Source organism: Beta vulgaris, chromosome 7 (assembly GCF_026745355.1).
Source record: "Beta vulgaris subsp. vulgaris cultivar EL10 chromosome 7, EL10.2, whole genome shotgun sequence".
NCBI classification, from domain to species: Eukaryota; Viridiplantae; Streptophyta; class Magnoliopsida; order Caryophyllales; family Amaranthaceae; genus Beta; species Beta vulgaris.
This window is the reverse complement of record NC_079208.1, coordinates 49,850,664-49,872,788: the sequence shown is the minus strand read 5'-3', so window position 1 is coordinate 49,872,788 and position 22,125 is coordinate 49,850,664. Positions and strand designations below refer to the sequence as shown.

The window sequence follows — 22,125 nt, the reverse complement described above, 5'->3', positions numbered from 1 at the left end:
ATATTATTTAAGTTTTAAGATTGTTACCAAATTCATATGGGAGTATTACAAACGGCGGCAATTTTGTCAATGTGTATCTTCTATGTGTCATCTAACTTTTAAAGAAAATGTGAGTTATTAATTACGATCCATTACCATTCTAATGTTTACTATTTCAAAGTGAAACCTAATAAACTCTTATAATTATATGTAATTATAAAGACATAGATAAACTTTTTGATCTCTACCACTTTTTATCAAGTAATATCATTCTACTACCCTAGTTTCATTAAAATTGTTATTTTAATCCTCAACTACTTAGAAGTGTTTTTTTACACAACTAATCATGCCATAATGTCCATTTTCACTAGACAACATATTACGAAAAGTTATTACCTTGTTGATAAAATCTCACGGCTGAACGAAAGAAGTTAGGATTTATTAATATTTTTTTTCATTTGAGTCAGCCCGTCTGACAGTAAGTATTTGGTCAGACGGTCAATACTTTCACTATACTTATACTAGCCGCATATGCACGCGATGCGTGCGTCGACAATCTTATGTACGATTATTAGGCATATATTTTTTTAATCTAAAATTATTTTGGTAGTGATTTAAATTATTTAGGTTTTTTTAGATGTTATTATCTTTTTGAACTAAAGGTGGCCGATTTTTAACTGTTAGATAAATTTGGTCGAGATTTTTAGCATAGGTCTTTAACGATTGTAATATTAATAAACTATATTGTTTGAATATTGTAAATACGAAGTATTATATTGTCAGGATATATCACTAACTTTTTTTAATTAAAGATTTTTAATTAATTTCGTGAATTGATAGTGTCAATCTAGTCAAGTTATTAATGGTGATTGCATATTCTATTTTTGACTTATTCTATATGACAAGTTGCATTGATTCTCATTTTTAAATTTATGATAAGAAAAACGTTTTAATTTATTAGAGGGTATTTTAGTCATTTCAAATGGAGACACCACACCTCCTCCCTTGGCTTATATAATAGAGATATAAAAACATTTAGCCGTGTAAAAATAGAAAATAAAATTGAGACTTAAAATTTTCTTATATTTGGTATAAATTATTCCCTTGGTTGAAAGTGCAATTACCTTGTTGATTTGGAGAAATTAAATTGATAATGGCCAACGTAAGTTGTCCAAGCAAAGTAAATTACAACTTAATTTATACCATGTTGAATTTTTGATTGTTGAGCTGAGACTTTTTTGCAGTTTGTGCGTTGTGCAATGCATGTTTTGGCTCAAGCGACACTGCTTGTTATATTATTGAAATATGTGGCGTGTCTATTAGTCATCCACAAATTCCGCCCATTGTTTTTTTTTTGAAGGTTTGTCTAAGCATAAGTATCTGTTTGCATCATTGAGCATATCCTAAGAACTATTGATCAATGATCACATCCACAGCATATGTGATATGTTCGTACTATTATATAGATATTAATGCTTAAATACTTCATGCAAGAGAAGTACTTAATTAGTTAACTATATGTATAGTGAAACTTCATATGGTTCAGATTTCACTACCAGACCCTACAGGGCCACATGCTACAAGCTTCATAAAGCTAACTAGTTAGTAGGCTCGGGCTATGTCTCGGGTAAGGAGAATTTTCATTTATTAATATTATACTTTAAGATAATAGCACCAAATATCACTTGGTCTAGTGGTTAAGACTTTAATATATAACCTTGAAGTCATGGGATCAAACTTATGTTTCCGTTCCACGTTTAGGAACGCCTTTTAATATATTAGTATAGATATGCTATATTAAGCACTAGTCAACAACTCAACACATTTACCAACTTGGATATAGAGCAATGATATTCCCATACCGGGTATGTGCCAATACCATACCATTTATGTAATTTTTATGACAAAAGTAGTGTTAAAAAATTATATAAAAAAAAAAATTCATATTTTTTTTTGGGGAGCTTGTTAGTTGAAATCTTAAATCATATCTGGGCTACATCAAATCATATCAGTTCGCTATTAAATCATATCTGAGCTACATTTAATCATATCAAATAACTGATATGGGAAAAGTTGTCTCATACCGCCATACCGGGTATGGGACTATACTTTCTCCTTGGATATACGATGGTTGTATACTTGTATACAGTTACATCCAATCAATGGTCTTCTCCTATGAAACCTAACCACCAAGCCTACCTCCCCTTATATAAGTCCTCTTGTTAGCCTCATATGAAGAGGAAGAACCGATTATTTTTTTTAGGGTGTTATATTTTTTTAATTTTAGATTAAAATTTTGTAAAGTTGTATGGAACAATTTCATGGAAAAAGAAAGTTGTGCCATTCAATTAAAGATTTTTTCAAAGGAAAAAATTAAAAATATTATTGATTTAAAATAAATCTAGTGATTTATTACATTTTCTCATAGATAAATGAACATTATTAATATGTCGATCAATTTGTCGATTATATCTTTTCAATTTAAGGTTGTGGGTTCAAATATTAATGATACTAGCCATATATGCACGCGATGCGTGCGTCGACAATCTTATGTACGTATAGGCATACATTTTTTTAATCTAAAATTATTTTGGTAGTGATTTAAATTATTGAGGTTTTTTTGTAGATGTTATTATCTTTTTGAACGAAAGGTGACCGATTTATATCTGTTAGAATAATTTGGTCGAGATTTAATAATTCTTTGCCAGCGACTTTAGTATGGTTCTTTCACGATTGTAAATGTTAATAAACCATATTGTTTGAACTTCGTAAATACGAAGTATTATATTGTCAGTATATATCACTAACTTTTTTTAAATTGAAGATTCTAATTAATTTCGTGAATTGATTGTGTAATCTAGTCAAGTTATTAATGGTGATTGCATATTCTATTTTTTGACCTATTCCATATGACAAGTTGCATTGATTCTTAGTTTTAAATTTATTATAAAAAAATGTTATTTTAATATATTAAAGGGTATTTTGGTCATTTTAAATGGGGACACCACACATCCTCCCTTGGATTATATAATAGAGATGAAATTGCTTATTTGTTAGAATGTATAAGGATACCTTGGTGTGATAACCATTGGAAAAAAAAAATGGAGTGTCACATGAATTTATTGGCGAATCTAGGATTTCTATATAGGATTGGCCGATCTTATTGATTAATTTATTTGAAAACCACATGTTCCACCATACCTATTTGCATTACTATACCAGATAGGTTACTTATCTCTATTATATAAGCCAAGGGAGGAGGTGTGGTGTCCTTTTTTGAAGTGACTAAAATACCCTTTAATAATTTAAAACAAAAAATCAAAATATGGAAAAATGTGAGAAACTTATTGAAATTTAGTAAAATTCGAATCATATTAATGTGATTTGTTTCCTTAAAATCCTCTAATCATGGATCAAAGTTAGCAATTGCAATCCATGTGATTGTAGGGATATATTACAAAATCTATGGAGATTGCCAGATTGGTATGTACATGTGGCATTATGGTGAGAACCACTCATCTTCCCTCATTTTACGAAGATTTTGATCATTTCATAATATTTTTGCTCATTTTTTGTTTCACTTATTTTATGGTTTTGCTCATTTAACAATTTTATGCTCATTTATCAACGTTTTTGCTCATTTTACGTTTTACTCATTTTACTTTTTTTCTCATTGAACTTTTTTATGTTTATTTTACGTTTTTCTTCTTTTACATTTTTGTTCATTTTACGTTTTTGATAACTTAATGTATTCTACTCATTTTAGGAAGTTTTTGCTCATTTTTAGTGGTTCTCACGGTTGTTTTGGGTCGGTATAATCTGAGTCGACTCATTTTTGCCTTTTCGATATTTTGGGTCGGGTCGGTATTTTTAGTGGTTCTTACAATAAGAGGGTTCTCACTAGAATCCAACCATATATTATAAGGGAGGGGGAGGAAGATGGTGTCCCCGTTTAAAAGTACTGAATTACCCCTAATGATCTAATGGAATATAAAAATTACAAAAGAAAATAAACAATTTAAGAAATCGTTTTCCATTTCAACTTTGCATTTTAAGTGAATATAAGACGCTATTTTAAATTGACGCACGCATCGCGTGCATATAAGGCTAGTAATTATTTTGGATCATGGGGTGGTCCGAGGCCCGGATAGGCCACCCCCTAGATAAATTATTCTAGGGTCAACACCTCTTTTTAATGCAATAAGTATCCACGGGTTATTGGAATTAATCAATAACTAGTTTTCAATCTAGAAAGAAAAATCAGAAACTAATTTCATAAAGGTAAGAAAGAAGAAAACCCAATATTAGTTGGTTCATCTTGTTCAAGGCTGAAGAAACTGGGCTATAAGCCGATCTCAGATTGATTATTTGATTACAAATCCAAGTAAAAATATAGAGCCCAAATAAAAAGCAACAAATGAGGACCCGAATAATCCATCATATACGGGTCATTTCTCGCCACTCTACAACATCCCTACCCGTTTTCTATGGGCCTTTCCACCAACACAATCTCTCTTTTCCATATCAGGCAAAAAAAAAAAAAAAAAGCACTCTTTCATTCTTCACAACTTTTATGAGTATCACAGAATAATAATAAGATGGGTTCCAATTCAAATTTCTAGCAGTATTTTCAATTTGCATCTAAATTTATTCCAACTCTACTCTAGTTTCTGATTTTCTTTTTATCAAATTCTGCCATGGAAACTCTTTCAAGCTCTGCTTTTCTCTCAAAAATCCCAGAAAAAAACATCAATTTAGGTTGTCATGTGCCTCAATTTTCGATCAAATCATGGAATAAACGAAGTGGGTGTTTGAAAATCAATGAAAGTTTGAATCTTTGTTCATGGGTGTTAACATCTGAGAGAGTTGGGATATGTGGGTCATCAAAGATTATGGCTTTATCAAAGGAGGTGTCAGGTGAAAGTGAGAAGAACCCAGATTCTGATGATGGGGTTGGTGTAGTCTCTGATGATATTCTTACTGTTGCTCAGGTATGAATTAATGTCTTTCCTTTCTTTTTTTAATTTATGCTTTTCACTTTTCATGTACTGCCCTATCCCACAAAAGGTAGAAAGTATGTAATGTGATTAATTTGATATTATTAAAGAAAATTTATGAGAGGTTTGTGTGTTTGTTTGGTTCAAAGTTCTGATATTTTAGGGGTAATGCAGTTTTATAATGTTTGAATGAGCAAATGATTGATTCATTGTACACTTTTGTACTTTGGGCATTTTTCAATATGATGGAAGGTGGATTTTGCCAGGTTTTTGTAATATTGTATTTTCTGCTCTGGAGAGCTTAATTTTGAGCAGGCTAATATAGTGTTTTTCTTGGGCAAATGTGATCCTTATACTAGAACTTATGAATTTGCCTTCTTAGTGATTTTGTATTGTTTTGTTTAATTAAAGGGCAAAATGTTGCTATGCTGCTTATGTCTTTGGCTACTGTGTAATACAACAACAGGGTGCGATTTGTTGTAGTAAGTAGAAAATAGTTTGATGATTATTTTATTGGGTACTGTAATCTAGTCCATTCTGTTGCATGACAGCATGGTGGTTGTTTTAACAAATTGAGGGCTATAGGTATATCCAACGATGATGGTCTGATAATATGTTCTCTTTGTTCCTTGCGAGCTGCAGGGGGAGAGGAGTGGGAAGGTATTGATGTTTCTGGTGAATACTATTTCATATTATATAGAAGTCAGACAGTAGTCTTTATCAGTGTTACCGAATTCTTAGCACAAATTTGGTAACGGGAACACAATTCGCTAGTAATTTGTCAACTTGGCCCAAAAGTATACCACTTGCATATAATAATTTTTTTTTCGGGATCACAGTTTACCTAGGTAACACTGGTCTTTGTACTTTGACGCCTTGGCTTATATTGACAATGCTCTGGATTGTGGTTCACCTGGCTTAGGGTGAACTTTGTTGTTCTCTTTGTTCTTCGCGAGCCTGGGGGAAGGTGTTGATGTTTTTGGGTGAATATAGACTCTCATATTATATGGAAGTCGGACTGTAGTATCGTGACACCTTCGCCTATATGAACAATGCTCTGGATTGTGGTTCACCTGGCTTAGGCTGAACTTATTTTTTCTTGAATGTTCTTCCGAGTACACATATATGTCTTTTCTGGCTAAGGTATGCCTGATTAGATGTAGAACGTTTGCTTTTCTGATTTAGCCTTTGAACGGGTTTATGAAATGGCTGCTTCGGCTTTGTTGTGATGGCTTCTTTCACATTCTGAAGGCTAATACTAATTCAACCCAAAGTCCTAAGATAAGCTTCGATGACTCCCCAAGAATGGTATCAACACCAGCGGGATCAGGGAGTGGATCTGGAGGAGGCACCAGAGCAGGACTATTCAGAACACCAATCTCTGGTGGAGTTCAGAGTGCGACCTCAGCCCATGGACTACCAAGTCCAGCATTGGCAGTTCGCAATCTGATGGAACAGGTAAATATTTGATATCTTATCTTTTACAAAATTAAAACAGGTACCTATTGACTAATATTCTGTTCCTCCTTTTAGGCCAGGTTTGCTCATTTGTGCACCGTCATGTCCCGTATGCACCACCGAAGGCAAGGATATCCATTTGGCTCACTGGTAGATTTTGCCCCTGATGCCATGGGACGTAAGTGACTGTGTATTGCATACCATATCTTGTGTGTAGTTTACTAGTCGTCTTTAGAGAAAAAAAATATGAAATAAGTATTAAATTTCAGCACAGATTAGTTTCTTATTGTCTGTTTAGCACGTACGTAACCCCTTGGATGATCTGTTAGACTGTTACAACATTAAAATGTGTAGCAGTGATTATAACTGTATCAAGTGGGATGATTGGTCCTTTATTTTGTTTGTTCTATTTTGGTGTTACTTTATCGATTTTTGAAGACGTATTAGCCATCATTTCCTGGAGAATTTGCTGTCCACCTTTCACTCTCCTAAAAATGGGATGAAAACAAGATGGTACTGAGCAAGAATGGACGAAAACTAGTGTGAGATTCTTGAAAGTGCCATGTTCTAACTTCTAATTCATGACATGTCTTGTCTCTGGATGCAGATCCTATTTTTTCTTTTTCACCATTGGCTATTCACACAAGAAATTTGTTGGCTGATCCTCGATGTACACTTGTTGTACAGGTTTGTCCTCCTCTTATTGTCTTTTTTCACATGTACTAGTGTAAGTTTTCCATTTATATGTTCTATTGACCGTTAGGATTCATAGATACCTGGATGGAGTGGCTTATCCAATGCAAGAGTGACGATCTTTGGCGATGTCTTCCCCCTTTCTGAAGATGAACAGGTGATTGATTACTTTCAACTTGCTTAATTTGTTCTATGTGTTAATAGTTAGGGATTTTTGATGCACCTTTTAGCCTAAGAGTTGTACCAACAGGATTCTCCAAAACTATCTCGTTATTTGTCTTTTTGTGATGTATTAATACTTATATGTAGTTGCTCGTTTTTGAAGATGTGGGATTTTTTTTTCTTTGACATGATCTTTAGAGTTGCTCCTTCTTCTTTTGCTGTTTCTTAAAGCATTTTTTGGGTTATTAGTAGTTGCAATAAGTGACTATCCTATGTTATAACGATTCCCAGATAACCGTATTTATTATCCGTCTTTCAGGAGTGGGCTCATAAACAGTACATAAGGAAACATCAGCAGGGTCCTTCTCAACAGTGGGGAAACTTCTATTACTTTCGGATGCAAAACATAAGGTAATATCTTCTTAAATTTTGCTCTTTTTAAAGTCAGCTGATGAATGCAAAATATTTCTGAAGAAAATAATTGTTTGGAAAAAGCTTTCTTTCATCATTCTCTATATGTGCGTTAAAATCTTTTTATTTTATTGGAACGAAACTTTGTTCTCGAAATGTGATAGCTTCTGGTGCTGATATTAACTAAAGGATTTTTGGTGTCCTGTATCAAGTTTTCTCTTTGTTTGCTGTTTTGGGTTTTCTTTTTTGATGTTTGAATTGTTTCTTTGTGATTGGGTACGGGTGGGTTGTGGACGACACTGGTTTGCTGATATTTTATGGAGTTGCGATGTGTTGATGGCTACTGGCCACAAATGTGATTTAATCAGCATCCATAGTGGTTGATGGGTAGACATTGCTTAGCCTTCAAGCATGGGGGTTCTTTGGTTCTCCCCCCAAAATCCGATTTGCAGGTTATCACGATAAAGTCTGTCATCATTCCAAGTTAAAAGCCTGTCTTAATCTCCTTCCTTCTCCCTTTAGCAGAAGTTCCGCTTCCCTTTCCTTGATAAGGAAGGAGAGAATAAATATGTGGGAGTTTTCTTTTAATGTAGAATAGCCTTGCAGCTTTTTGTGCAAAGGAAAATGCAATGTAACGACTTTACATGTTGTGAACTCCAGGGGTTTCGATCCCTCGATGCTTGTGGATTTCTTGTCTTAGACCTCACCTATATGTTGTTGCTAATTCTTTTCTATTTACCAGTGATATCTATTTCATTGGTGGCTTCGGCACAGTCGCTTGGGTTGATGTCAGAGAATATGAAAACTTAAAACCAGATAAGATTGCTCTTGAAGGAGGTGAACAGTATTTGAAGGTAACTCATACTATCATGTAATGTAAATGCTAAAAAAAACACTCATCTTGTCTTACAAAAAGCATATCCAACATGGATTGATTGATGTGTTATGCAGGCACTAAACGCTATCTTCTCAAAGCCCTTGAAAAAGCTTTTATCCACTGAAATCGACGTAGACGATGCTGCACTCATTTCTATCGACAGCAGAGGAACTGATGTCCGAGTTCGTCAAGGGGCACAGGTAAATCGATTTTTTTCAACTTGACTGCAATCTATTTTTTTTGGCTGTTTGTTTGTTTTGAATGTTTGAATTACCCCTTGTTCCAGTATGGTTCATGATAGCCTATCTTGCCATGAAAAACCGCAAATGTCTGTCGGTCTGTGTATGTCAAGATTCAAGAACATAAGAAAATGCCTCTTGAGATTCATTCCTTTTTGGCTTGTGTCCGAGAGGAGGTATCATCCCCCATTCCATTATGCCATTGTACAGTGTGCTTATAGACCTTTCAAATGAGTTGTTCGGGTTCTCGTTAGACGATAATGGGTATTTAGTATAGGTCAGGCCACTTCCATGCTGGGTTGAACAACACAATGCTGGTTCGAGACCCAGAGCCTTTGGTCTGGTTAAGCTCAACAGGTTAAGGGATTATAAAACATTGCATTTCCAAATGCGGTATATGGATTATCTTGGTAAAACATACTTCCTCCGTTCTAAAATAATTGCAACATTGGAGGGGAAGCACAAGAAACAAGAAGAGGAGATGGAGAGAACTCAATGCCAACTACTAAATAAAGTAATGTTGCATTTACTTTGAAACTTCTAGAAATGGCAAGTGTTGCACTTATTTTAGAATGGAGGAAGTACAATATATACATTCCAATTAACAAAGTCATAATAAACATAGTTATTCTATTCATGGCCAAATCCACCCTGTAAATGATGCTCAAGTCCCATAAAAACCATGTCAAATCTCATGATTAGCAGAAGGTATTATTCACTTTACGTAAAATGCATTGATTATGGGTGGGTCAGATCAAAATAGGTTGGGTCTGAATTGAATTTTCAAAGAGCAGGTTGTTTGGCTTCGTGTCAGATCTGGTTCAAGTCACAGATTTTGGCCGAACCCACCTTTTTTGCTGGGTTTGGGTCGATCTTTGACAGGTTTAGTGTTTCACTTCATGCTGTTATTGAAGCTATCATTCTTCTTGCAGTTTAACATACAAAGGATATCGTTTGAAGAAGGGAATGCTGTTGAGACTCTGGAGGAAGCCAAATCTGCTCTCCAGCAATTAATAAACAAAGGTAAGGTAAACAATTTTCAGAAATGAAAGCTCGATTGCCAGTGTGAGACATTCTCATCTTGCAACCAAACCCCCTCAATAATGTATTTTGGGCGAGTTTGCATTGTTGCATCTATTAAGGTTGTGGCAGTTTGAACGAACTTGCATAAAGCTTCACAGTAGCTGATAAACATTTTTCTCTGTAATCCTTATTATTATACAGGGTAGTTATTTGTTCAATAGAATAAGTTAGTTGCATAGTTATTAGATGAAACTGCATTCGTATTATCCTACTTGATAAGTTCCGGAGGTTTACGAATTATGATGCCTGTATCAAATTCTGAGAATGAAAATTTTGCTCTTTTGTAAGTGAGGATGCCTCTTTAATTCTTGTTATACGGTTATGCATTGCATTCTTAACTAGGATCGAATTTAGAATTATTCAATTCAATTATGCATTTACAGTGGTATTTTCAAAATAACATGTTCCTGCCATGTCATTTTTGGTGGAATTTCGGAGTCCTGAATCTCGATAGCGTTGTGCCATGTCATTTATGAAGTTCGGATCGTTAAACTCGAGTTAGCCAAAATTCACGTCACTACGAGTATCTGATATAAGGCATGGCCGAATTTTGAAGTGGCAAGTATTTGACAAGCTTGAGATTTAGATTTTAGGATATGTATAATGTCGCTGGCATCTTGTTATTTAGTCAATATCGGTGTACAAGATGGAAGTTTGGTGCACTTCTGAGTTCTGAAAATGATAGTATTATGATTTAGCATAATATTGCAGGTCTTTGAGTCAAGTCATTTGACTACTGAAGGTTATGCAGATTAGCAATAGTGTAATCAAATAGAAGGTACATATATCATATACTTTATGTATTATATTTGTTGCACGAATTTGCACGTTAACTTGTGTGGCTCAAGCCTTTTGATGTTGACTTTGTGGCTCATGATTATATTAAATTCAAGTTAGTTTAAAGAAAGGTGTGTTTTTGGAGATTGAGTTTTTGTTGATACATTCCCATTAGGATTTTGTTATGGTCATTGAAATTTGGAGATAATGTTGATGTTTGGGAGTCTGAGATAGTGATTTTAGGCATATGAAAATAGTTTTGCGCAAGTTGGAATAATTGTAATTTTTGTTCACACAAATTATGGATTAAGTTCCAAGTTGGCATGATTCCAATAATTATTTTTAATATCGGAAAAATTTGTATTAATTAATATTACGTAGCTTATACGTAGCTAAGTTAACATGAACATGATTCCAACTTCAAGGGGGTCAACATATATGCATTGTCATGCAACAAATGTAATAACCTATATTTGTTATGAAGCAAATTTTTATACTTGGAATTCTTTCCAACAGCTTTATGAACATTCCACCGACTTGTTCAATTAAAAACTAAGAAGTTACAATACTTAATCAGAAGACAAATATATCAATATCATAAAAAAAAATCTCATATTTTCTCGATTTCTTTTTAATTTACTCATTTTATCTTGTTGGGATAGAATTAAGGACGAAGTTTGAAAGTTAGAGTGAGAGACTGAAAAGATGAGAGAGAAACTTCAAAATAAGTTTTAATATAAAAAAGTAGACCACATGGGTAGAAAAAGAAGGGAAAATAGTTGGAAAATGTTACCAAATATAGAAGTAAGGACTATGTAGGTAAAAAAACAAAAGAATCAAAGAAAAATGTATAAATTAAAAACAAAACAGAAAAAGTATTAAAGTTACAATTTTTTATTTTGAAGGCATATAATCACTGTTGGAAATGTTTAGCAGAACTTGTGTAAAAATTGTAGGCTAATGGTATATGTTTGAAGGTTTTAGAATAGTGTGACAGTGGGCAAATGTATGGAATGCCTTTTTTTTCATTACCAAATGAAGTGCATCCATTACATATTTATATTGTGTTGTTGTCGGTGCATTTCCAAGAGCCGACATTGCCTTCCTATAATATTTTATTTTGTTCTAGATTTCTCTAGTTTAGTTTTTTATTGTTACACTCTTGCAAAATTACATCTTGATAAATCTAGAATCCTTAAGGTAATTATTTCTAGTATGTTCTTAGGATATGGTGAATGTCTAGATTTTTCTAAATTATAATTTTTAACACTCCCCCTAATCTGAAAAATCTTGAACTCCAAGTTGTCTTCTGAACTGGATGAACTTCTCTGTAGGAATTGCTTTAGTGAATATGTCAGCGAGCTGCTCCCCCGTCTTGCAGAATTGTAGCTCAATCTCTTGTTTGTCGACAAACTTTCGGATGAAATGATGTCGTATCTCAATGTGCTTCGTGCGGCTGTGAAAGACTGGGTTCTTTGTCATGGCTATTGTAGACATGTTGTCGCAGTAGATTGTTGTTGGTTCTTCTGATGTTTGGTGTAGATCATCGAGAATTCTTCTAAGCCATACTGCTTCACATGCTGCACTTGTTGCTGCTACGTACTCTGCTTCTGCTGATGACAGGGCTACTGTTGCTTGCTTCTTTGATGACCAAGATATGGCCTTGGTTCCCAGCTGGAAGACGTAGCCACTTGTGCTCTTTCGATCGTCAATGCTTCCGGCCCAATCGCTGTCTGTGTATCCTGTAAGCTTGTGATTCTCCTCTGTTTCGTACAGAATTCCATAACCTTTTGTTCCCTTGACGTACCTGAGAATCCTTTTTGCTGCTGCTAAGTGAGCTTTACTTGGCTCACTCATGAATCTGGATACTATGCTGACAGCATGTATTATGTCGGGCCTAGTATGTGTAGGAGATGAGAGAGCCGACCAAACTTCTATATATTGAGGCATCGACCTTCTCTTTGCCATCGTTCTTAGATAGCCTTTCATTAAGTGCCATTGGTGTAGCCAATGGCTTGCATTCACTCATGTTGAATTTCTTAAGTAGGTCGTCTGCATATTTCTCCTGTGAGAGAAATATTCTTCCTGGGCTTTGCTTGACTTGCATGCCAAGGAAGTACTTCATGGCACCAAGGTCGGTCATTTCATATTCCGACATCATTGCCTTCTTAAATTCCTTAATCATTTTTGAATTAGTGCCTGTGTAGATTAGATCATCTACATAAAGACACAATATGAGAAAATCTTGTGATCCTTGGGCCTTGATATATAGTGATGGCTCACTTGGGCTTTTTATAAACCCATTTTGAAGTAGGTAGCCATCTATTTTGCTATTCCAGGCCCTGGGTGCTTGCTTAAGCCCATAAAGGGCTTTACGAAGGCGTATACTTTGTCTTCTTTGCCTTCGATGAGATATCCTTGCGGTTGCTCAACATACACTTCTTCTTTAAGCTCCCCATTTAAAAATGCTGGCTTGACATCTAATTGAAAGACTGTAATTTAAGTTGAGCAGCAAGAGCAAGGACTGACCTGATAGTCTCCATGCGGACAACAGGAGCATATGTCTCGTTAAAGTCAATCCCTGGTTGTTGGGAGTAACCTTTCGCAACGAGACGAGCCTTGTATTTCTGGATGGAGCCATCTTCGTTATACTTGACCTTGTAGACCCATTTGAGACCGATGACTTCTTTTTCTTCAGGTTTCTCAACAAGCTCCCATGTGTTGTTTTTCTCGATCATCTTGATTTCTTCATTCATGGCCTCGATCCATTTCTCTTCTCGTGTTGCTTCTTCAAAGCTTTGTGGTTCGCTTGTGAAGAGAGCCATGATAGCTTGATTGCATGAAAATCCTCCAAGTAGCTTGGTGGTCGCCGATCTCTTTGTGAACGTCGCACTATTGGAGTTGAGCTTTGAGAGCTTGATCCTGATGTTGGACTCACCGATCTCGAGGATGTTGTTGGAGATCTCGGTGATGATGGGCTGGATGATGGTTGCATTGTTGGATGAGTCAGACCTTCATCTTCACTTGAACTTGGTTGAAGAAAAACTCCTTCATTCGTTGAGATTCCTTCTCCGTCCACATCCATTGTGCTCCTTCGTCGAAGATGACATCTCTTGAGATTATTAGCTTCTTAGATTCGGGCTGATAGAGACGATATCCTTTAGACTCGTCACTGTATCCGATGAAGATACATTTTTCTCCTTTTCCATCGAGTTTTTCCCGATTTTCTTTCGGGATGTGGGCATATGCGATGCACCCGAATACTTTCTTTCTTTTATGCCAAGCTTCATAGGGTGTCATACCCATGACGACCTTCGTGGGAGATCGATTGAGAATGTAGATAGCCGTATGTACGGCTTCCGCCCAAAAACATTTGGGCAAGTTTTTGCCTTGCATCATGCTTTGGGCCATCTCAGCAATGGTTCGATTTTTCCTCTCCGCAACACCATTTTGCTGAGGTGTGCGCCTGACAGTTAATTCTCTTTTGATTCCATGCTCCTTACAGAAGCTGTTAAATTCTTTACTTGTAAATTCTCCCCCACGATCTGTTCTAAGAATTTTTATTGAATGCCCACTTTGTTTTTGTGTGAGGGCTTTAAATTGCATGAAGTGGGAAAACGCTTCTGATTTTTGCTCCAAAATATAAACCCACATCATGCGAGTGAAATCATCGACAAATAATAGAAAATATCTTTTTCCGCCAAGAGATGGATTTCTGGTAGGGCCCCATATATCTGCATGAACAAGCTCTAATGGAGCTCTGGCCCTCCAGGATGAAGTAGGGAATGGCAATCTATGCATTTTGCCATATATACAACCCTCACATATTTTTCTTTCATTAGTTATAGGTGGAAGCCCTATCACCATTTCTTTTTGTTTTAACAGTTTTAAACTGTTAAAATTTAGATGCCCGAATCTTAAATGCCACAATGTGGACTCATCCACTATAGAACTCTAGGCAACATTATTCTTCAATTGCATTCTTAATGGAAATATTTTATTAGGAGCCATTTGAGTAGTAGTAATTAGTGCCCTTTTTCTTATCAAATATGAGACATTTATTAGCATCAAATTTCACCATATAGCCTCTTTGATTAGTTGGCCTACACTTAATAAATTTTGTGCAAGCCCGGGGACATAGAAATACATCAGAAATAAATTTAGACGAGCCGTTTTTTGTTCTAACGGCTATTGTCCCCTTGCCAACAACCTCTTGGTTGCTTCCATCACCAAGAGTAATTTGTGTTTTTATGTTTTCGTCCAGACTGACAAATGAATTTTATTGCCAGTCATGTGGTTTGAACAACCACTATCAATATACCATATATCATTTGACTCTTGGTGAGCATTTAAACATGTATAAAATAATTGATCTCTAGGCTCCTTATTTTCCGTAAAATTGGCCTCTTCCTTTTGCCGGAACCAACAATCTTTTTTCAAAATGAGTGTGCTTTTTGCATCTTTTACACTTATACCGGCAATCTTGTGTATTATGGCCATTTTTCTTACATAAATTGCAATAGGAGCCAGATTGATTATTTTCTCGAGTTTCTTGATTTTTATAACTTCCTCTCCCCCTGCTACGCTTATATGAAGTACCTCCTTTACCGTAGCCATTTTTACTTTTATTTTCTCCATTATTAGAGAATTTTAATTTTGTTTGAAAAGCTTGTTCTAGTGGCTGCTCTATAAATCTCCGCATTCTATCTTCATGTGCTAGAAGAGAGCCTATTAATTCAGTTAAACTTAAATTAGATAAATCTTTATTAGACTCTTCTATAGCAGCCACTATATGATCATAATTTTTGGGGAGACTTCTTAATATTTTTGAACAATTTGGACATCTTCAATTTTATCTCCATTAGTTCGGATTTGATTTATAATATTTGTTACTCGACTAAAAAATTCTTGAATTGTTTCATTTTCCACCATTAATAAATTATCAAAGTCTCTCCATAAAGATTGGATTTTGAAGAGTATTACCTTTTCGGAGCCCTTATATTTTGTCTCCAGGATACTCCAAGCCTCCTTGGCCGTTGTAGCAGTCATAATAGTAGGGAAGATTGTTTCATCTACTCCCCGATATATTAAGGATAGGGCATAATTATCCCTTATCCGATTTTGTTTATATTGCTTGCGGCGTGTTTCATCCCAAGTAGCTTCTTGGATTAAATCATTTGGTTGTTCATAACCATTTTGCACTAATTCCCACAAATCTTGTGAGATAAATATGGATTTCATTTGGATAGACCATTGTTGATATTTTTCTCCCTTAAATGTGGGTACTCAATTTACTTGAGGGTAGTTAAATGTGTTTGAGGTTGAAGTGTTTGGGGAAGTCATTTTAATTTATGTGGTGTTTGGTTTTTTTTTTTCTTAAGGGAGTTGGATTATTTTGTGTTTAAATTGTTGAAGGCTTTGGATTATAGTGGCTCTTGATACCAATTGTTGGAAATGTTTAGTAGAACTTGTGTAAAAATTGTAGGCTAATGATATATGTTTGAAGGTTTTAGAATAGTGTGACAGTGGGCAAATGTATGGAATGCCTTTTTTTTCATTACCAAATGAAGTGCATCCATTACATATTTATATTGTGTTGTTGTCGGTGCATTTCCAAGAGCCGACATTGCCTTCCTATAATATTTTATTTTGTTCTAGATTTCTCTAGTTTAGTTTTTATTGTTACACTCTTGCAAAATTACATCTTGATAAATCTAGAATCCTTAAGGTAATTATTTCTAGTATGTTCTTAGAATATGGTGAATGTCTAGATTTTTCTAGATTATAATTTTTAACAATCACATCTTTCTGGATATAACATATAAGAATGAAACGTTCAACTTTTCAATTTTAAAAGATAAACTATAAGTACTAAAAATTTGCAAAACAAATAAACCTTTGACAAATAGTATGGTTTGTGGACCACCCTAATTTGTTGAGAAAAAATGACTGGACAAATACATTATTGGTATTTTTATCCATGAATTATATTATACTCTAGTTGATGTTTGGTTGTCCAATTACAAGAATTTTAGGAAGGAGGTTACTATCAAGGGGTAAATGATGTTTGGTTGTCTTCGTTTTCATTATGCATAGTTTTTTATGCCTTTGTTTTAAGTGACAGTAGCGTGACCACAAGCTAGAAGGAAAAATAAATAATGGTGAAAGTGATTTATGGACAACGAAATTTAATGATCAGCACCAATTTGCTCTATTGTCTAGGGCTGCACTGCATTATATTTATATATGGTCCCCAATTGCAAGATCATTTCCATATAATTGAAATAATGAGGACATATATATTAACCTTAATCTTTACATTAGTGGTATGGACATTGGCTAAACACAATTTTGATCATTGATGGTAAGTTTAATATAGGTCTAATTTGGTACATGATACAAGGGCCACTATTTTTTTTTCATTTTCTTTTTAAATATTCTTTAATCTAGAATGGTCAATTTGGTTTTAGTCCTTGCAAAACACTAAATTATGAAAAAAAACCACCTTAAGTTGTCATATACTTCCTCCGTTCTATAATAAGTGAAACATTTTTGGTAAAAAAGCTCTCACATAAAAGAGAGAAGTGTTTCACTTATTATGAAACGGAAGAAGTATACATTATTGGATAAAACTTTTGATGGATCCACTAGAAAGATTGATTCTTTAAAGTTGTATAATTATTATTAAGTTTTTACTTTTATCTTATACTCCCTACGGTCTTTATTAGTTTACCCCTTTCTTTTACATAGAGGTTTAGGAGAAATAATGTTGTGGGTCATTTAAAGAAAAAGAGAAACTATTATTTTATATTAAAATTGAATATATATGTGATGAAAAGTTAGTGGTGTCATTCCAAAAATAAAAACAGAAAAGGGGTAAACTAATAAGGGACATCCCAAAAAGGAATAGAGATAAACTAATAAAGACCAGAAGGAGTATATAGCTAGGATGAAGATTCCTTGCAAGTAGGGAGAATTTGGGTATTTTACTTTACAAAGGGGTAAAAATCAAACTCTTGTCATAAGGGTGATGGGCTCCAATCAACTATGTTAGCTTCATTATTAACAAATATAGTTATTATTAGGGACTGGTATATGAAGTATGTGCATATCGAAATATGACTTACTATGTACTTCCTCCGTTTTTTTTTATAGATGCTACATTTCCCTTAAATGGAAATGTCATAATAGATGCTACATACCATAAATGGATTCCTTTTCATCATAAAAATCTTAAAATACTATTAAAAAGTTGGTGGTCCCCACCTTCTCTTTTAAAATACTCATACTTTTTCCTTAACAAATGGTTTTTTATTCAAAAAGTGGTGGTCCCCTACTTTCTCTCTCTACCTTTCTTAAAAACCCCCAACTTTCTCTATGTAGCAACAATAAAAACACGGAGGAAGTATGTATCAGGGATAAAAGTCTTGCTTTCATACAATTAATTTTTTTTTCCCTCTTTTTCTTTCAAAGCATGCTTGAATTGGAGTCAAACCACCTTAATAAAGAAAAAATAAAGGTGAATTGAGATTATGGAAATGACTAATGAGAATAATATAGTATTGTTGTGATGAGAAAGGAGCGAAGAAGATGCTATTACCCTCCAAAAGAGGGTAACAATTACCCTAGGGGGATGATGGGGAACGGTTGCCCCCATAATAAGCGTAGCAGTTCCCCAATCCCAATTCGGAACACAAACTTATCCTCTTTGCCACTACTTCATTCTCTTCATAATCAACTCTAACCATCTTAATGCTCCTTAATTATTCGACTTTTATTACCTCTCAATAGTCAATATATTACCTTCAATCCAAGCATATCTGAAAGTTAAAAATCATAATCTACTTTGAAAATTCTGTCCAAACACCTCACTGATAAGAACATGGAGAAAACTTAAGGAACTTAAAGAACTTAATAAACCTGTAGGTTTATTTATTTATCTCACACAAAATTTGGTTTTCCCCCTTTCTTCTTGTGCATGGTAAGTAAATTAACACTAGTGGAAAAATGAAGAAGGGCTGCGCTGAAAAAGGCCTGTAGGGCTGCTTTTTTGACAGCAGCCCTTTCAATAGCAGCCCTTCAAGTAGGGCTGCGCTTAACAAGCGCAGCCCTTCAAGCTTATAGGGCTGCGCTTTTTAGGTAAAACCGCAGCCCTTCTACAAGTAAAGGGCTGCGCTTTTTAACTAAAAACACAGCCCTTTTGACCAAAAAAAAAATTAAATTTTTTTTTGTTTTTTTTTGCATTTTTTTACATAAGTAATATAAGGAATATTTTCTAGAAAGCATAACACAGTATATTTTACCACAACTTTGCTTATATTTGAATGCCAAAGCAAGATAGATTGAAAAATGAAAGAGAAGAGAAAAACATAGATCTGCATATAGTTCTATAAACATCGAAATAAAACAGAAAAATACAACAAAAAAACGAAAAGTAATAACTGCAATCAAAATATTCAACAAAATCCACAAATGAAAAATATCCGAAAAACCTACAAAAAATTACAGAGTAACTACATAAAAAGAAATTAATACAAACCAAAAAACAGAAATTAATATCCTAAAAAGAAAAACCGAAAAACACTAATCAGAATTATAAAAAAAAAATAGATCTATAATCTATTAGCGAAGGGTGCCTGCTTCTGCTTCTGAACGACGAACGACGAACGCAGGGTCACTTGCTTCTGCTTCTGAACTCGCGAGCTTCTGAACGCAGGGTCCAAGTTCTTAAAATTACCAGATCTGATTTCCGATTTCTTCCTCTTCTTTGTTCTCCGCCCTCAAACCTAGCTAGATTTCCGGCAATGGCGAATCTTAATTTCCGATTAATACTCACTGCACTTCAGCTTTTGCTGATTCTGTTCATGGATGTGGCGGATTTATAGAGAAAACTCGCAAGTTTTTAGGTTGACGAAAGGGGCGACGAAAAAAACCTAATTTTTGGTTGACGAAAAAAACTCGCAAGTTTTTTGGTTGACGAAAGGGGCGACGAAAGAGAGGAGAGAAAGAAGGAAAATGAGGACGGCTGAGGCCTGAGGGAGAGGGAGAACGAAAATGGTTGAGGGAGGAGAGAGAACTTAGGGTTTTGAATATTTTTTTTTTTTTTGAGAGGTAGGGTTTTGAATAATTGGAGAAGGAAGAGAGAGGAGATATAATGGGTTTGCTGTATTTGAGCGCTAAATGAGTTTTTTTTAAAAAAAACAAAAGCCCATAAAAGGCTGCGCTTTTTTTTACAAACGCAGCCCTACTAACTCAGAAGGGCTGCGCTTTTTTAAAAAGCGCAGCCCTTCACTTAATTGGGCTGCGCTTTTCTTCAAAAGCGCAGCCTTCTGTTATGTAGGGCTGCGCTTTTTAAAAAAAGCGCAGCCTTTCACTGATAGGGCTGCGCTTTTAAGAAAAGCGTAGCCCTTCCTGCGCAGCCCTTTCTTTTTTTTCCCCTAGTGTAACGTACACCTTTGATCAACATTTCCCTAAACAAAAGAGAGATAAATTACATGACCGATCTATTTTGTTTTGCACGATCAAAACACTAATAAACATTAATGTAATGAACATCTTTCAAATATATAGCACTCTTTGAAATCAACTACCTTGTATTATTTTATACAAACTTTCCAATTTACTATTACTGACGAAAGTTGGAAAATGTGGCAAAATCCGGTAAAAGTCGCTCCAACTTCTCACTTTGCTTTTCTTCTTTCCCTCGTTTTACTTTACCACTGGTTTAGGTCCGGGTTATGCCTCGAGTAAAAAAAAAAATTCATTTATTAATATAATACTTTATAATAATAACACTAAATACAACTTAGCCTAGTGGTTAAAACTTTAGTTTATGTACTTGAAGTCTTTGGATCAAACCCTATACTACACAATTTCTAAATTTTTTATGCACGCCTTTTAATATATTTGTATATATTATTCATTTTATTTATTAATTTCTCTTTTTTTCTTCAATATTTGACCTTAATTTTTTAACTGAATAACTTTGTTCACTCAACAGGGTTATTATAATCATGCAGAAAAGTTGAATGTAAGTAGCCAAGTACATGTCAATTGAAATTCCAATGCCTAATATTGTTGTTTCAAATTGATGATTCACCCTGAATAATAAAACCTAAAATTCATCATAGAGAGAGAGTTGAACCAATATAAAAGAAGAATAAGTGGGCATTATTTAATGGAAGGAATATCAAACTATAGCTCTCTCAATTAGATGTCAACTAGATATAGTTCACGAGGCTAGCATGCACTTGTGGGGGTTCTTGGTTGGACTTTGGTGAGTATATCCTAAAATCTAGGTAGTATATATATTTGTTAAAATAAGTCCCGATTCTTTTGAAATGGATTGAACTAAATGTAGCCCATGTCGGAGGAAATAATGGTTATATACAAGGTTGGTAGGGTTCCATACTTCCATCCTAAAACATATTGGTAATAGGAGAATTAGCCCATTAAGCTTATATATTAGTCATTCTCTCTCTCTTCAATGTGAGACAAGCTCACACGTGGTTTAACACCTTAACAGAGTTGTACTATATGAAACTAAATGAAATTGAACTAAACTGAAGTGAAACCGTGAGAGGAAACTAACTGAACTAGATTTCCATTAGATCCAAAAGAACATGACCTAAAAACATCTCGATTATAACGTTTTTACGACAAGAATATACTTATGTTACTTATGGAAAGAATAAGATGGCAAAATAATTTATAAATTGCTCAATTTTCGTTTGTGAAATTTATTCGTGCTTTTAACAAGTTTTAGAATGAAAACAAGATTTCCTAGTGTTTTTCACTAGATTTTTTTTTAATATTTTCCGGTTTATGATATTTTCCGGTTTTAAATAGTGGTAGTAAATCGGATAATCTATACCTTGTTTTGCAAAGCGCTATACTAATAATCGAATATTGCTACACATATCCACCGGATCGACAACTCACTACTAATATTAATTAATTATATTGAGTTGGATTCCATTACCACAATCTTCAACAAGTCTTTATTAACGGCGGATTGTCTACCCCAAGTTAGATAAAGTTTTTTTTCGTAATAATCTATGCTTCTTTGCATTAGGGTAGTTGGTTCCTTCTAAGTTCTACCTTTTTTTTCCCAAAAAAGTTACTAGCTAATTGTTTTATAAAAGAACTAAACGAGGTGGTAAGGTATACTCGGCCTTGCTTATCTTGATCTCCATAGTCCATATAATAGTCTGTTAGGAGTATATAATTTGATATGCAAAGACGTCACTAATTAACTCGCTACTTCCAAAGATATACAAGGCGCAGATAGTGAGATATATACGGGTCCTTTTCTTGTCGGTGTGTGACATTCCATAGTTTTTACGACATATATATACTGATATACTTACGGTTTAAAAGAATTAAGGTTGGCATAATTAATAGAATGTCTTCCTATTATCTTTTTAATAGTGTCCGATCTTTGCTCTTT

At 34.4% G+C, this 22,125-nt stretch overlaps 2 protein-coding genes across 3 annotated transcripts; one reads left to right on the top strand and one right to left on the bottom strand.

The window, feature by feature from the left end:
• Positions 1-4,411: 4,411 nt before the first annotated feature.
• LOC104908647 (hypothetical protein) lies at positions 4,412-10,186 on the top strand. 2 transcript variants are annotated; one of them, XM_019247089.3, is made up of 9 exons: positions 4,412-4,970; positions 6,162-6,434; positions 6,510-6,612; positions 7,042-7,121; positions 7,207-7,284; positions 7,609-7,700; positions 8,443-8,554; positions 8,652-8,777; positions 9,749-10,186. In XM_019247089.3, exons 1-9 carry the CDS (start codon positions 4,677-4,679, stop codon positions 9,863-9,865), a joined length of 1,275 nt encoding a protein of 424 aa, XP_019102634.1. In that variant the 5' UTR covers positions 4,412-4,676; the 3' UTR covers positions 9,866-10,186. The 2 variants fall into 2 exon arrangements, with proteins under 2 accessions (XP_019102634.1, XP_010696080.1); XM_010697778.4 differs by having other exon boundaries at positions 4,485-4,970; positions 6,228-6,434.
• A 2,970-nt stretch (positions 10,187-13,156) lies between these two features.
• Positions 13,157-13,501, bottom strand: LOC130589564 (uncharacterized mitochondrial protein AtMg00820-like). The gene has a single exon (XM_057390858.1). It carries the CDS (start codon positions 13,499-13,501, stop codon positions 13,157-13,159), a length of 345 nt encoding a protein of 114 aa, XP_057246841.1.
• Between the last annotated feature and the right edge of the window lie 8,624 nt (positions 13,502-22,125).